Source organism: Fonticula alba, assembly GCF_000388065.1.
Source record: "Fonticula alba strain ATCC 38817 unplaced genomic scaffold supercont2.3, whole genome shotgun sequence".
NCBI classification, from domain to species: Eukaryota; order Rotosphaerida; family Fonticulaceae; genus Fonticula; species Fonticula alba.
This window is the reverse complement of record NW_009242973.1, coordinates 2283113-2299533: the sequence shown is the minus strand read 5'-3', so window position 1 is coordinate 2299533 and position 16421 is coordinate 2283113. Positions and strand designations below refer to the sequence as shown.

Here is a 16421-nt window from a genome sequence, read left to right as displayed (position 1 = left end):
GCAGCCAGAGCGGGGCAGGCCGATGTGTGTGTGTGTCCTTGCATGCGCCTTTGCGCGCCTCCGTGTGCATACGCACATTTACCAACACGCAGGGCTGCGCAGCCATGCGCCCCCCCCCCTCTCCCCACATACACACAGGCACACGGGTCCATGGACATACGGTCGCGCGTCCCGATGTCCCTGAAGGTCTCCCAGGACCGGACCCCAGGGGGACCGAGGCAGGCCCCACAATGCCCGGGGCATCGTGGCCGGGACGCACGCCCATGACACTCCTTCCCCTGCTCAGGTGTCCATCGGCCGGGAGGCGCGGAATGGACCGACACCCGGGAGGCACGTCCTGCAGCCGACCGTTATTTCGGTTACTCGCCCAAGGGTCGGCTTGGGCGCCGGCGCCCCGGCCGGCGCCGCCAGGGGCCCTCTCCCTCTCTGCCGGCGGCCGGCAGCTCGGGGTTGCATGTTGCGGCGAGGCAGGCTTTCACGCCTCTGCGGCGCCGGCTCTCCCCGCCGGTGTTCAAGGTCGGGCGCCTCTGTTGGCGGGCTCTTTTCCTTTTTGTTCGAAGCAAGCACCTGGCCATGCTGGCTTTGGCTGCCGGCTCGGGACAATGGATCTCCGAGAAACATCGGCCAATCGCGCGTCAGCCAGGCAGGCCCCTCGCGGAGTCACCCCCCGGGAGCCGGAGCCATTCGCCCGGGAGAGCGGGTGACCCCTGGGCGCCGGCCCGGAGTGCCGATTTCCATGATGGCCAGGCTCCCGTGCCCCGCGCCCACGCGCGAGGAGGCCACACGCCCGGAGCGAGGGCCGGCGGCGGGGGGGGGGGGGGGACATCCTCCCCTGGGCGGGCTCCCTGGAGGAGGGCCCAGCGCCTGTGGTGCCCCAGCGGGGAGGGGCCGAATGCCCAGGTGTGTGTATGTGTGTGTGTGTGCGTGTATGTGTACGCTTCGGTGGAGTTAGACCGCGCAGGGGGTACCACCTGCACTTGGGGGCGCACGCATGCTCAATGCGCACGTCGCCACATATCGGGTCCAGTGCACGCCATGGGCATGCGGACGCCGAATGGTCGGCCAGACCGAGGCAGGTCACCCCGAACCGCATGGCCGTCGGTTGTGCCCGGCCGGCAGGCCCTCCGCGCACGCCCCACGCGTCTGCCAGTCCAGCCCCTCGCCCAGCAGCTGGGGGGACCGGCAGCCGAATGATGGAGATGTCCCTCAGTCCGGCCAACCGGCCCCCGCGACGCCGGCGAAGGACGAGGGACGTGGAACGGACGGGAGTCCACCCCGAGCCCAAGCAAGGAGAAGGGTCCCAGCTCCCCCCCCCCCCCCCTCTCTCTCTCTCTCTCTCTCTCTCTTGTGCTCTCCCGTTGGCGTGCACGCCCGGCATACCAATGCCGGCTCTCCGGCTTCCCGGGCTCTGGCGGACGCCTGCCCGCCCTGTGGGCGCTGGCCGCACACATACACACACACAGGCACCAAGACACGCCCCGGTTATGAACACCCGGGAGCATGTCCACCCCCCTCTCCTCCTCCTCCTGGCGACTCGGGGGCAACGGGCGGCGGAAGGCATGCCCGGCCCCGCCTCCAACCCCATGGGGCATGCGTTCCCACATCGTTAGCATTCGTTAGCTGGAGATCGGTAGCCTGGCAGTAGCCGAGAGCCTTGGGCGGAGGCCCGTAGCAAGGTGGCGCGCGGGAGCTGGCGCTCGGCCGGCGCCCGGTCGCTCTCCTCACCGTTTCCTTTTTCCCTCTTTTTTTGCAACGGCCCGACTGCCAAGGGGTTAGTGGCGCTGCGCCGGCAGGTCACCAGGGAGCGCCATCGTGGGAAAGAGACTCCCGCCATGGTGCGCAGAATTTCGCCCCGCCATGGCGCGCACGGGCAGATTTGGGCCGCCTTCTGAGCCATGCGGTGGGAAGGCGCCCCCCGCGTGAAACATCCTGGCGCATTTGGCGACGCCCAAATCATGGGCGAAATGTTCCCGCCTGAAAATCGAAACTAGGGTTTCGGCCCATGAAAGGGTTGCCGCGCCGGGCGAGGGCCCCGTCCAAGGGCCATCATGGCAATCCGTACTTTCATCCGGCGACCCTTGGCTTTTGTGCCTTGCCCAGGTGCGGCTCCCTTCATGAAAAGCGACCCTCGGCGGCTCTCACGTGTGGGCACCGAACGCCGCGGCGACGGCGGCGTTCGGTGCCGTCCTCTTCCCTGCCTGCCCGACACCCCTGCACATGCGGGCAGCCACTTTTCTCTCTTCCGCGCTCGCGGCTGTGTGCCCGGGCCGAAGAATGTGGCCAGGCCCCGCGCCGACATCCCATGCTCCCACCCCGGACCTCGTCCGCCGGCCGGTTTTTCTTGCCCATTTGTTGTTGCCGCCGCCGCCGCGCGTGCCCCGCCCCGCCCCGCCCCGCCCCCCCTCCTTCTCTTTGTCTCCCTCGGTCGGGCCTGGGGCTGCCTGCCATTTCCGCACCCCGGCGAGACACCGTGGCCCGGCCGGGCTTGTCACCCCTCTCACCATCCCGCCGGAAGTCTGCGTAGTACACGCTCCCTCCCCCCCCTGCCATACCCCCCCCCCCATGGCCATGTGTGTCGTCTCTCACTAGTGTTTTTTGTATTTTCTCGGGAGGGGAGCAGCGCGTCATTGAAACTGGACGTGGTATGCGCCTAGATGGGGAGGAGGAGGGGCGGACACGCGCGCCGGGGAGGAGAGCTGCCGAGGAGGGGGGGGGGAGGGAGGGAGGGAGGCGGGTCCTCTCATCCAGCATATGCACGCGCGCGTACACATACACACAAGAGGCTCGCCTGTGTCTCTCTCCCTCTGCGCCGCCAGGGCGCGCCTCACCCCGCGCGTGGGCGCGGGGTCACTCTGTATATACAAGGTCGGGGTGGGGATGTGTCATGTGCGAGGGGAGGGAGAAAGAAAGAGAGAGAGAGAGAGGGAGCGTGCAGTGGCAAATGGACAGAGCGGCGAGGAGATCGGGAGAGGGCATACACATGCGAGGGAGATCTTAGCGCCCCGCCTCTTTCTCTCTCTGTCACTCCGCCGACACACGCGCACACACACACGCTCACCAAACTGCTCGACGCGCACAGGCACACACACACGCATGTATGGACAACAAAGTCGTGCGAGTGCGTGTTTACATGGCCATCTCCTGGCCGTCGGGGCCGTTCTTGGTGGTGGCGCGGCCGGCGCGGATCATCTCGTCCACCAGCAGCAGGTTGCCGGCGATGGTGGAGCACGAGTGCAGGAGCTGGCGCTTGACGCGGTAGTTGTCCCAAATCCCCTCGACGGTCGGGTCCAGGGGCTCACCGGTGTTGACGTCGATGCCGGCGTGGTGGCCCTCGGCGGCCTCGGCCTGGACCTTGACCAGGGCGTCAAGCGGGTCGTGGCCGCCGTTCTGGGCCAGGACCTTGGGGACCACGAGCAGGGCCTGGGCAAAGGCCACGACACCCATGCTGGACTTGTCCTTGATGGTGTTCTTGAACTTCATCAGGTGCAGGTAGGCAGCCACCTCGAAGGCGCCGGCGCCCGGGACGACGGACTTGTCCTCGATGGTGTTCTTGACGGCGCGCAGGCCATCGCGAATGGCCTCGACGATCTGGTCCAGGGTGTGCTTGTTGGGGCCTGTTGGGTGTTGGAGGAGAGGGGGGGGGGGCCAGGGAAATGGGGCGGTCAGCTTCCGGGGCGGGTGTCGCGGCGCGACGGAGGAGGGCACATGGCATGGGCGACGCGTGTGCATGCGCGCATGGCACCACAGTCAATATTGGCCAGGAGGATGCCACGGACGCACCCTTGATGAGCAGGGTGCAAGAGAAGGGGTTCTCCACCTCCTCGACGAAGGTGTACTTCTCCTCGCCGAGGGTGTGCTCGTACACCAGGCCCGCATGGCCGAGGATGCTCTCGTCCATCTCGTCGAAGGAGTTGACGGCCACCTGCGGGATGGACCGAGGGGCAGCCCCCCGTGCAGCAAAAAAGCATGGGGGCATGTACGGTTAGTCCGGCCGTGTGGTGTGGCACGAGAAGAAAAAGGAAAGAAGCCCCCACCCCCCCGCCTCAGACACGTCGACACGTACACCACCGCAGGCGCGAGTCATGCGCTCCATGTTACGGCGCTTGGCGCGGCGCACAGCGAAGATCCCCTCACGGGCCAGCATGTCCAGAGACAGCGGGTCAATGCCCTTCTGGTTGATGAGGACGAAGCTCTTACCGCTGCCCGGGGGGCAGACCTTGCGCTTGAGCTCGATGACCTTCTGCACGCGATCGTCGGTATGGCGGCGCTCGGCGGCAACCATGCGGTCGCGCTCCTCGGCCGAGGAGTAGAAGAACCCGGAGTTGATCTCGGTCTTCTCATACTCGAGGGAGACATTGCAGGTGAGGATGTAGCAGTTCTGCAGGCGCTTGGGCATGTCCGGGTGGCGGGCACCATGGTCCAGCACCAGGCCCTTGACCAGGCGCGACTCCATGTCGGTCCGGTGCATCATCTTCATGATCTCCACCATGAAGAGGTCCACGCGCTCGCCCTCGCGCTGGATGGTCAGCACCGAGTCGACAATGTGCTCGGTGATGAGGTCGGCAAGCTCGTGGTGGAGCTGGAGGGAGGGAGGGGGGGGGGAAGGAGGAGGGTAAGATGTCCGGCGTCAGGGCAAGGGGGGAGAGGGAGAGGGCCAGCACGGCCCCACAGGAGGCAGATGGGCGCATGCGCGTGCAGTGACACACCTTAGTCCGGAGGGAAGTCCGGGCCACCTCGATCAGCAGATCGCGAGTGACCTCCTTCTCAATGCGGTACTCGTTGAGGAACTGTTGGGGGGGGCGGGGGCAGGGGCTCGGCGGTTAGCACGGAGGGGCATATGTGACGTGTTTGGGCCTGGCGGCCTCCGGGCCGGAGGAGGAGGAGGAGGGGCGAAGAGGCAGGGCAGGGCACACTGTCCAAGCATCCCCACTGTGGCCAGGGGGAGGGGAGCGCGGGAGAGGGGACGCACCTTGATGGCCTCAGTCTTGGCAGTCTCAAAGCCATCGGTGCACAGGCGCGGGTGCAGGCCCTCGGACAGGAAGTGGTTGGCCTGCTTGAGGAGCTCACCAATCAGCAGGACGTTGGAGGTGGTGCCGTCACCGGTGATGTCATCCTGGGCGGTGGCCGCGCGGGCGATCATGGCGGCGGTGGGGTTCTGGATTTGCTGTGTGACGTGCGCCGTCACCGGGAGGCATGCAAGGGGGGGGGGGCGGGGAGGGGGGCCGTGTCAGTGTCATTTGAGTGGCAGACAGGCGGATGGACGAATGCGCAAGGGGCGGCGTACCATCTCCCCGAGGAGGACCTTGCCATCCTTGGTCAGCTTGATGTCACCGGAGCCGGAGACAAGCCTAGCGCGAGGCCGGGAAATGAGGGGGCAATGCGAGGGGTCAAAATCGGTGGCCGGCCAAAGTGGCGCGCTCAGGAGCGCACGGCGACGACGCACATCTTGATGGTACCGCGCGGGCCGAGGTTCGAGCGGAGGACATCCTGCAGACCGGAGGCGGCATTGATGTTCAGCTGAAGGGCCTGGCCACGGCGAGCGAACTCGGCCTTGGGGTTGAGGGCGGAGATGGCGTTGGACATGGGGAGGAGAGGGGGAGGGCAACCAAACGGACTCGTGTGGGAGACGGCGGGTGGTTATGGGAAAAAAGGGGGAGGGGGCAGGGGAAACTGGTCACCAGCAAGTGTGTCAGCGAGCGACCGGGGACTTGTGCGTGCGTGTGCGTGCGCAGAGGAGGGCGAGGGCAACCGCATGGGGCATCGTGGATCGGGGAGAAGCCGAAGATGGACGGGAAAGATCGCGCCGCGGATGGACGCCGCGAGCAGCCAGAGCGAGAGCGCGGGGAGGAGGGGCAGAGGGAGAGGGGGAGGGGGGAGGGGGGAGGGGGAGGAGGAAGGCTCCGTGCGAGAGGACGCACGGGGACAAAAGAGATACAGCAGGTCGATCGGGAGGGATGACAAGGGGGGGAGTATCGGAGTCCGTGTAAGGGGCCCGCCTGGGCGGTGGAGGGGCCATACTGGCCGCTCTTCACAGGACAAGCGGCAGCAAGGGCCCCCTGGCGGGCGGGGCCTCTCCGGGCCGCTGCGTCCTCCTCCCCCCTCTCGGGGGGGGGGGGGGAAGCCCGGACTCCGGGCGAGGTGGGAGGAATGATGGCGGTTTCGCGCGCTCTGCGAGGCCCTGCTTGTCTTCCTCGCTCTGCGAGGCCCTCTCTCGCGCCCCCTCAGCGGCTGCGGCCCAGGACCGGTGGACGTTGCAGCCGGACCTGCATGCGTGGTGAGGGGCCCTCGCCGACGTTGCTCGTTCACTGGCTCAATTCCTTCCCGGCCGGACCGGCAAGGCCCCTGGAGTGAGTGGGGAGAGGAACGCGCGAGCCAAAGCAAACCCAGCCCAATAGGATCATTCTGGAACTAGTGTAGGCGCGTGGACAAACTGCGAAGGTTTCCTCCGGGGGGAGGGGGGGGAACCACACCCCCGGGCGATCCTGTTCCTCGCATCGGCTCCCCCCCCCCTCGAGGGCAGGGGACCAGAGCCCGTCCACTGGCAACGGCCTGCAAACCGGCCCCGGTGTGTCCAGGACCACAGGGCGGTCTCTGGGGGGGCCGCACCAAGCGAGACCACTTTGGAAGCGGGCCCAGTGTGCCCGGCCTCCGCTCTCGCCGAATCCCCCTCCGCTAGTCGGAGGCCGCTGATGCGCGCACACACAGCGGCGCGGCTGGGATGGCTCTGTGCCCCCACCGCACCGGCCAGCTCTCTCTCCGTCCCGCTCCGTCGCCCCCAGCCCGCCCGCCCGCCGGCCCCCAGCCAGCGGCCTGCGGAACGCAATGTCTGCCCTTCATTTACCACCCCGCGCATGCCGCTTCTTGTTCCCGGCCGCACCCGGCCTCGCGGCGGGGGCATGGAAAGAGCCTCCCCCCCGCCTCCTGTGGTTGCAAGCCGCAGACCTCGGCTATGGCGATGTACCTCCGAGGGTAGGGCCTGAGCTACATTCCTCAGAGAATGTCGTTCCTTTGGAAGAGGCACGTGAGAATAGGGCATCATCACGCACATCTCATTCATATTTGCGCCGCCGGCGACCAGTGCGGCCCCGGCCCCGGTCGGGGACTTGTGTCCACCCATCTCCCCTCCCCTCCCCCCTCCCTCTGCCCATCGCGCCTGCTTCCAACTCCTTCCTCCTTGTTTGCGCATCCCTCCTTTTCTCGGGTTCGTGCGCGCAATTGCTGCCTTACCTGTGTGTGTGTGTGTGTGTGTGTGTGTGTGTGCCCGCGCGTGTGGGGGCGACTACCGCCTCAGGGCACACCTCCTTTGTGTCGCTCCCCTCCCCCTCCTCTCTACATTCGCCACTGACACAGCCCCCTTCCCTGGTGATGGTCTACAGCGCTTTCCACTCTTCGCCCCCCTTCCCATCTCCGCCCTCCCTTTCGGCCATGGCTTACACCGAGCGTCGCCGTGTGCTGATCGAGCTCTTCAGCTCGATTGGCGTCACCGGTGCGTGAAGCGTCTCTCCCGCTTTCCTCCTCGCCATCTGCCCCTCGTGTGGCTTCCTTCTGACACTTTTCTCCTTCCCCCCTCCCCTCCCCGTTTACCATCAGAGTCCTCCTCGAGGATGCACTTCACCGACGACAACATCTGCAAGATGTACCTTGTCGGCATGTGCCCGCATGAGCTCTTCCACAACACCGTGCGTTCGCCCCGTCCCTCCCCCCCCCTCCCGTTAACTGTGCCGCGTGGTGGCCCCCTGTCCCTTTCATGAGACTAACGCCGTGGCCTGGCTTTCTCGCGGCCTGGCTTTCTCGCGGCCTGTAGCACCTCGATGAGGGTCGCTGCCCGCACATTCACTCGGACGCCATGCGCCGGCTGTATGAGAAGGAGGTCGAGGAGCTGTCGGCGCGCATGAAGGCCGAGAGTGGCGATGCTCCCCTGCCTGCTCGCGCTGTCGATCCCTTTGGCTACCTGTACTCGCTCCTGCAGAACCTCGGTCGGATCGTCCAGCGCGCGGACCGTGAAATTAACCGCATGAAGGCGGATCTCGACAACAAGAAACGCGCCTGGGAGGACAGCGCCATCCTGGACATTGTGCGCCATCCTCTCCCTTGGGTGGGGTCCCTTCGCCGCGCGTTCCTCTCCCTTTTGGTATTAACCCGCCTGATGTGCCCCCTTTCCCTCCCGCTCCCGCTCCCCCCCTCCCCCCCCCCCGTCCCCCCGACGTTCATAGCGCCTGGAGTACAACAAAGTCACCGAGAAGCTCACCGAGCTGGAGGCCGAGGCCGAGCGCCTCGGTGGCGAGGGTCTCGTCGATGAGTCTCTGCAAATCCTCAACGAGGCCAGTGTGCTGAAGGAGTCCCAGAGCCGTCTGCAGGCGGAGCTCCGCGAGGCGGAGAGCGCCACCGCGGCCAGCCTCGGCGTGGCGTCCAACACGCTGAAGATGTTCGTGTGCGATTCGTGCCCGGCCATGTTGAGCCGTGACGATTCGGACAAGTGTCTGGAGGATCACCACTCCGGGCGTCTGCATGCGGGTCTGGTGGCGGTTCGCGCGCGCCATGCCGAGCTGGCTGCCATGGGGCTGCAGCATCAGCACCATGGCCCGCCGTCCGGGCACCACGCCCATCATCACCACCACCACCACCACCGCGGGGGCTTCGGTGGCGGCGGCCCGGACGGCGGTGACCACCATCGTCGCGACCGGGACTTCGACCGTGGTCGGGACTTCCGCGGCGGGCGTGGCGATCACTTCCGCGACCGTGACCGTGAGCGTGATCGCGATCGCCATGGTGGCCGGCCCCGCGACGATCGGTACCGCGACGACCGGCCCCGGGATGACCGGTACCGCGATGATCGCCGCGACGACCGGTACCGCGGCGACGACCGTCGCGATGACCGGTACCGCGGCGACGACCGTCGAGATGACCGCCCCCGCGAGGACCGGTACCGCGACGAGCGCTCTCGCGATGAGCGCCCCCGCGACGACCGGTACCGTGATGACCGGTCCCGCCGCTACTGAGCGTGTGGCCTCCCGGCCTGTGCCTGGCGGCCGGCCATCTTCGCCCTTCGCTGGCCTTTGTTGTTTCCTCCCCTCCTTCTCCTGGGCGTGTGCTCTCCCCTTCCCCCCCCTCTTTTCCCCCCTCTGCAGCGAGGGACTGGACCGTCCGTTTTGTATATTTAGCCTTCGGGAGCATCATCTTCTCCCTCCCTTCCCTCCCTCTTTCCGGCCCGCGGTCCTTCTCGCTCCCTCCTCCCCTGCCCCTCACAGTGCCTTTATGTTGCGAGGGGCGTGGGCGCTGCTTCCCTCTCCTCTCCTCTCCTGCCCTTGCCCCCCCCCCCATGTACCCAAATACCACACATTGTGCCCCCTTCCCCCCTCCTGGCAGGCAGGGCCCGGCTTCGCGCGGCAGGGGATGGAAGAATTGCCCCACGTTTGTGGCCGAAATGGTTGCCCCCCCCCCCCCCCCCCCCCCCCCCCCCACTGCGCGGTGTCCGGGGGGAGGGGGAAATACACAATCCAGTGCCAACGTACGTGCCCGTGGGAAGCGGCGCACACGACGCCACCGCCGGGCCTCGTCCTGCTGATCCTCCTGTCGCTGCTGGCTCCGAGAGCCGCCACCGCCTCAGGCCGGCAGGCCTCCTCCCCTGGCCCCCCCCCCCCCACGGCGGTCTGCAGCCGCGGCCGGGGCGTCAGGCGGAGCAGCGAGCCTTGACCGAGACCAGCCGTCGGGCGAAAAGCCTGCCCCCGGCGCGTGGCCATGTGCCGAGCAGGGAGATAACTGACCCCCTGCCCCTCCTCTCCGCGCGCGCGCGCGTGCGCGCGCATAGGCACACGCACATACGCACGCGCGCCCCGGGCAGCCCCATGGACCCGGGAAGTAGGAAAACCACCAACGGAAGGCCCATTCAAAACACTCCACCGTCGCCCCCCTCTGCGCCCCTTTCCCCGCGCTACCCCGCCTGCGGGCTCGTCGGACTCCGGTCGAAGGCTCACCGAAGGCCACGCCTCCTCTGCCCCCCTCTGCCCCTCTCTTCCTCTTGTTCCCCCCTCCCGCCCCCCCCCCCCGTACACACACACACACCCACGTACGCGCACGGAACACGCACAGCCCTTCGGGTTGAAGGCGCCGTCGAGCAAAACCCCACGGGGCCACCCAGGCGGGGTGATGTAGTTGTGGGGGAGGAGGCCGCCGCCGATGCAGTCACCCGCATTCACGCCCGATTCTCTGGCTTCTTCATTCCGCCGCCCGACGACCTTCCCCAGCCCCAGCGCCTGTGCGTATGGGGTGGTGACTCACACGCTTTCACGCAGCAGCACACACGGGTGTCCGTATGGTCGATCCGCGCCCCCCCCCCCCCCGCCCTCGCCCCCGGCCTTCTCGTCGGAGCCGACGAGGCATGTCGTTTCGATGCCACATGCAATTGGGAATCCCTCTTGGCCTCATGGCGAGTAGGGGCAGGGCGTCTGGGCGACAGGGGGCCGACGAGCCATCGGGCGGGGGGGGGGGGGGGCGGGGGAGGGCATGGGAGGCCCCTCCACGCTAGGTCCCGGGCCTGGGGCCTATGTGTGGGGGTCGCTGCATCTCCGCGAGGAGCCCAGCCCCGATCCACGCGTTGCCCAACCGGACGGCCGATCGTGCCGGCGCAATGGCCGAATGTCTTGGTGGGGCGGCTTCGCCCGTGAGTACATGCGGCTGCACCGAACTCCTCAAGGACACCAGTGCTGCCTCCTTCATCCCCGCCCCCCCCTCCCCCCCCCCTGGCGTTACACCTGATAGCCTTGGGAATGGGCTGCGAGGTTTCCCACGCGGAATGTTGGCCATGAACGGTTTGATGCCCCCCCTCGCGCCCCGGGCACGGATGTATCTTACTCGCAGGTGGCTCGTCAGTGTCTTTGTCGTCCCACCCGTGGGGAGGATGTATTCGGAGCCGGATACCCGCGCAGCTTGCCCACCTCGTATTCTCTCGTCAGCACTCGGGAGGATCGGTGACGGGCGTACCTGCGCAGCAGTGTACCTCTGCCGGGATGCTGGGGCCATGCGCGGGCCCGGTCGTCCCTGCGTTGAGCGTCATCGAGCTCGGCGCATGGAAGAGAGCATTTGCGACTGAGGATGCCCCTGCCTCCCCCCCGCCCCCCCCCCCCCCCCTCCCCCCCCCGCGGCTCCGGAGCCCCATGCCACGGAGCACTCGCACAACCATGCGCACACACAAGCCGCGGCCTGGTTCCGGCTACGACGCACCCGGGGCTATGATCGCCACACTGCTTGGGCATGTTCACATGGCAGGCGTCGGAGGGAAGTGGCAGTGCCCCGCACCGCCCACAATCGAGACGCGATCTCCCCCCAACCCCAGCTGGCTGGCCCCCTTGTACGGCGTCGGCCGCGCGGATTATCTCTCTCTGGCGCCCCTCGCGCCCCTCGCGCGCCCGGCCCTCCCGCGATGCTGGACGGCGAGCCGCCGGCAGCTTCACCGGATCGGGCCCGTGCCGGTATAATGCCTGACAGCGGGCGTGTAAGCTGTGCCGAGGCACGAGGCAAATCCCCACACCGAAGCGAGGGAGCAGAGCCGCAGGCGGGGGCAAGGGGGGCTCGGGCAAGGGAGGGACGAAGAAAAAAGGCCCCGATCGCTGGCGCACACACAGCAGCAAGGGGACACTCGCATACGTGCTTCCTGTCCCCCCCCCCCCCTTCCCTCTTCTTTGTGCCTCGCCTCACTGCTCCTGTTCTCTGCACCAGACGCACGCTGTGCCTGTGGGCTTGGGCCTGTCTAGCTATTGGTACCTTGGCTGGCCTTGTCATTTTGCCTGGCGGCTTCAGTCCTCCCCCTCTCTTCGCCCGCCGCCCTCCCCGTGGATACGCTCCTTCGTGACCGGGATTCGGCAACCTGGGGACGAGGTGTCCGGCCGTGTGTGTGTGTGTGTGTGTGTGCTCTCTCCCCACCGACCCTCCCTTGCCGCTTGGAGCCACCGAGCTTCCCTCCTGCGAGAAGGGTATGTTCTTTGGTGCTGCCCGCTGCTGCTGCTGCTGCTGCTGCTGCTTCTCCTCCTCCTCCTCCCTGCCCCCTGTACCACGCCTGAGTGCCGGTTGACGCCCCGTGCATGCACGCTGATCCGCGTCTCGCCTTTTGCCACCCCTCCACAAGCAGCCAGGCAATGACCACCGGAAACTGGATCAGCGTCCTGACCCAGTCCATACGGACTGCCAGCCCGGAGAAGGGGTCGACCACGCAGCCGCCAGCGGCGCCCGCCACGCCCGGGCCCCTGCTGGCGTCTGTTGATTCGCTGGCCAGCCCGACTCTCGATGTGGGCCTGGACCGCCAAGGGCAGCCGCCCGGCACCTCGGGGCCCGGGCATAAGATGCCGCCTGGCCATGGGCAAGCCCGCTGGGCGGAGCATCCCCCATGCCGGGAGCCGGCCGCGCCCGGGGCCGACACCGAGTGTGACAGTGATGCCGATGAGGGCCGGCCCCTTCTGCAGCCGGCCACCCCGGCCCGGGCGCCGAGTACACCCCGCACCGGGGCAAGCACATCCACCGGGCGCAGTCGGCGCGGAAGTGCAACCAGCCGCGCGGGCGACTGCCCGCCGGCCGCCACGGCGCCCTTCATCAGCCCGGCACTCTGGCCGGGGGGCGATGACTTCCCGCCTGGGGCTGGTGGATCCACCGGGCCGGGGGCCACCGGCGCCGGTGACGGCAGCCGCGGCCCCGGCGACAGCCTCTGGCTCAATTCCGAGTTTGTCATGTACTTTGGCGACCGGCATCCCCTGTCCGAGGGCCTGGCCGCCGGGCAATCGCGCTATCGTCTGCAGGAGGACCATGTCGCTTACCGGGTGTGTGTCTTCTTCATTCGCCTGCTGTTGGCCTTGGGTGCTCTGGCCGGGCTTGGGTGCATGTCCATCGGCGCGTGGACGGCCCTCGGCCATCGAACGCTGGAGCCCCTGCCGGCGGCTGTCCTGCTGGCCCGCATGGGGGCCCTGTTGACCATGGTCGGCGGGATGCTGGCCGCGGCGGGCATGCTTTCCATCAGCAAAATCAGCCGGCTGATCAAGCGCCGACTTGAGTCCAGCGTCACGCGGTGCCCCGTGGAGACAGACCTTGAGGAGGAGGAGGAGGAAGAGGAAGAGCACGGGGCTGCCCTGGCACAAGAGCAGGCGGATGCCCTGGCCGGCGAGGAGGCGTGTCGGTGTGCGGAGTTCTCGATCAACACCACTGCCGGGGGCGGCCCGGGCTTGGAGGCTGGGGCCTGTGCCGGCTGCCTCAAAACCGTCATGGTCCCCCGGGGCGGCGTCCGGAGGGCACTCCCCCCGGTGGCGTCGCTGGGCGTGGATTCGGCGCTCACGTCCACCGGCGGAAGTACCGGCTGCTCGGATAGTTCCGAAGACCTGCTCATGATGTCGGGGTCCATGGATTTCGAGGCACCCTCGGCAGGCGGCCCTGGTGCTGTGTGCCGCCCCTCCGATGGCGATGGCGGGATCAACCCTCCGGGCGGCCTTAACATGTGCAAGGAAGCGCAGTACCTTGCACGCAAGGTGGCTCCCCTGGAAGCTGGCTCGAATCATGTTTCCGTCAGCGCTCGGAACCCCCAGGCCACCCTGGCTGAGCTGGATGCCGCGGGGGGTCCCTTGCTGCATGGTGAATCGCCCGATGCCGGGGACACGGCCCGCGGCCTGGCCAAGACCACCAAGGTCATGATCATGGAAGCGCGCTTGACCAACCGCTACCTGAATTTGTTGATCATTCTGCTGGTACGGACATGCTTGGTGTATTCAGCCTCGGCCAGGGGTTCCTCCCCCCTTCCTGCGGGGGAGGGGGGCACGGACTGAGCTCCACAGGGAGCAGCTGGCACGGGGGCAGGAGGGGGGGGGGGACAAATGGCCGCTTGCACGTCCGCCGGGGAACCTAACAGCGATGGCCCTATGTGCGTTTGATAACCTCCGCCGACGCCCCCGGCCCCCTCACCCCCTCCCGTAGACATCGATGGTCTGTGTGGCGGTCATTGTCGGCTTGACGGCAGGGTGGAACATCTACCAGCAGGAGATCTCCCAGATCGACATTACCATGAGCGAAATCTGGGACAAACTCCCGGTCCCGGTGCGCGGTTTTGTTCAGGAAAGGGTACGTGCCGGCGGCAGGACGCCAATCTTCTGCCCTGGAGCCGCTGTGCATGATGGGGACCATACAAGGGGCGGTCCCCTTGTGCGCATGCGTGCCTCCCCATGTACTGCCCTTGTCGCCCATGTCCAGAGTGTGACAGTTGGGGCGGCGGGCGCAGATGTGACGGTCCATGATATACTGACACACCCCTGTGCCTGTCCACATACCCCCCCCCCCCCACACACACACGCACACACGCACACCTAGCTTGACTGCTGTGGCATGCTTGTTCCCGATGATCGGCCAGCCCCGAGTCCAGAGTGTCGTCCCGGAGGTAGCCGTCCTGAACCGCCTGGCAGTCCGAGCCCTCTGCCGGAGGTGGTGGCCTGCTCGGACCGGGTTAAGTTCATGCTCAGTCGGCATGACCGGGCCGTGCATGCGATGTTTGCCCTCGGCGGCCTGTCGGCCATGCTAATTGGCTTTGCCTGCGTCGGATTTATCCTCTTCTTCGTGGTGTTCTCCCGTCGAGGCCGGGTTGTGGCCAATGCCCAGCGCTGAGAGAGGACAGCAACAAGGAGAGGGAAGATGGGTAGCCATACACCTTGCCACGCCCTTCCCTCTGCCCCATCTCGCGCCTACGCTCCTTCGGAGGGTGTCCATCCATTTTTGTTCCCTCATCCCCCGGATCGCCTCCCTCCCTCCCTCTCTCTCTCTCTCTCTCTCTCTCTCTCTCTCTCTCGCACACGCGTGCACACACACACACATAGACATACACACATGTACAACTCTCTGAGTTGTTAGACCCAAACACACATACAATGCAGACATTGAGCCTTTGCTTCCAGAAGGCAAGCTGCCTCGCACAGTCTCCGCCATGCGTCTACGCATGGGCACATGCGCTCTCAGGCACACACACACACACACACACACAGACACGCGGGCAGGCATCCTTCCTCAATACTTTTCCGAGATTCACTTTTACATAGAACTCCATGCCGCCGATGATGGCGGCGGTGCATAATATAGGACCCATTCGTGCAGGGGCACAGGCAGCAAGAGCAGCGGACTGGAACAGGGAGGCGGGCCGGAGGAAAGTGGGGTGCGATGAGGCGTGCCGCATCACGGCCGAGCGGCGCATGATCCCCCACGTGACCAAGCCGATCGCGATTGTACAATCTGCCTCCGCCGATTGACCATCTCCGGTGTCCAACTGCGGGGGGGGGGGGGGCGCGGGCAGGCGGCTGAACTAGGCCGAAGGGGCAACCCCGAGCCGGGGAGAGCCGCCAGGACAGGCTGTTTTTTTCGGCCGGGGGCTCCGGGGGAAGTTGGCCGTCCGGGCTGATGGCGTCGTTGGCCTGGGAATCTCTGATCTTGGCCCTCTCCTCCCCCGCCCACCGTTCGTGTGTGTGTGAGTGTGCAGGGGGGGGGGGGGGGGTGGACATGCTCCCGGGTGTTCATAACCGGGGCGTGTCTTGGTGCCTGTGTGTGTGTATGCGCGCGGCGAGCGCCCACAGGGCGGGCAGGCGTCCGCCAGAGCCCGGGAAGCCGGAGAGCCGGCATTGGTATGCCGGGCGTGCACGCCAACGGGAGAGCGGGGGGGGGGGGGGGGGGGGGGGGGGGGGGGGGGGGGGGGGGGGGGGGGGGCCTTTAGCGGCGGCCCGGAGGAGGAGAGGAGAGGAGGTGTGGGCGGGCAGCCAGAGGGTTCACCACAGATGGGAGAGGGAAGTGGGTCGGGTGATGTAAAGGAGGGCAGCGAGGGAGGAGGAAACAGGGAGAGGAGGAGTGATGTCGGGAACGGGGCGCGCGCCTGACAGCCCCCCGGGCGGGCGCAGCGGCGGCGGAAAAAGGAGAACACACGACGGCGGAGGCATGGCCACAGCATGCGGGGCACGCGTGAGGGGGAAAAAAAAAAGGCGTCTCTCCGTGGTTCCAACAACGCCCGAGCCACTCTCCCCACCTGAGGGGGGGGGGCGGGCCAAAAGGAGGGAAGATGGCCGGAGTTTCTCCGGGGGCAGGGCAGCGCGACATACGGCCCGTGACTTGTGCGGAATCACGCCGACAGCCATCGGCTCGGGGCGAGTGTTGTCTAAGCCCGCCCGCCTCTCCCCGAACAACAGGGGGCCTGAACGGAGCTGGCGCGGGCCGGGCCTCGGTGGTTGGCCACAGTGTCCGACTGGCGCCGGGCCGACAAACCTAAAGAGACATCCATGTGATACAAAGAATGTCATTTGGATGGGTTTAGAGCTTTCTGACTCATTGTCAGGCGTTGGTGCGGAGTAATCAACGCCAGGTGCGAGGGTGCATGCGCCAGGGGGCCACCTCGCCGTCTTCCGAGACGCGAGGACAGTCCC

At 67.1% G+C, this 16421-nt stretch overlaps 3 protein-coding genes across 3 annotated transcripts; 2 read left to right on the top strand and 1 right to left on the bottom strand.

Annotated features, from left to right (window-relative positions):
* Positions 1-2578: 2578 nt before the first annotated feature.
* On the bottom strand, positions 2579-6034 carry H696_02271 (T-complex protein 1 subunit zeta). The gene is made up of 8 exons (XM_009496174.1): positions 5919-6034; positions 5444-5670; positions 5285-5348; positions 4970-5164; positions 4707-4787; positions 4064-4579; positions 3781-3922; positions 2579-3614 (listed from the first exon to the last, which is right to left on the bottom strand). The coding sequence occupies exons 2-8, from the start codon at positions 5581-5583 to the stop codon at positions 3127-3129; spliced, it is 1626 nt and encodes a 541-aa protein (XP_009494449.1). The 5' UTR covers positions 5584-5670; positions 5919-6034; the 3' UTR covers positions 2579-3126.
* Positions 6035-7140: 1106 nt separating this feature from the next.
* H696_02270 (hypothetical protein) lies at positions 7141-9349 on the top strand. The gene is made up of 5 exons (XM_009496173.1): positions 7141-7201; positions 7377-7486; positions 7591-7679; positions 7805-8074; positions 8214-9349. Exons 2-5 carry the CDS (start codon positions 7426-7428, stop codon positions 8997-8999), a joined length of 1206 nt encoding a protein of 401 aa, XP_009494448.1. The 5' UTR covers positions 7141-7201; positions 7377-7425; the 3' UTR covers positions 9000-9349.
* Positions 9350-12131: 2782 nt separating this feature from the next.
* Positions 12132-14628, top strand: H696_02269 (hypothetical protein; the record flags this gene model as incomplete). The annotated part of the gene is made up of 3 exons (XM_009496172.1): positions 12132-13721; positions 13948-14091; positions 14338-14628. 3 exons carry the CDS (start codon positions 12132-12134, stop codon positions 14626-14628), a joined length of 2025 nt encoding a protein of 674 aa, XP_009494447.1.
* Between the last annotated feature and the right edge of the window lie 1793 nt (positions 14629-16421).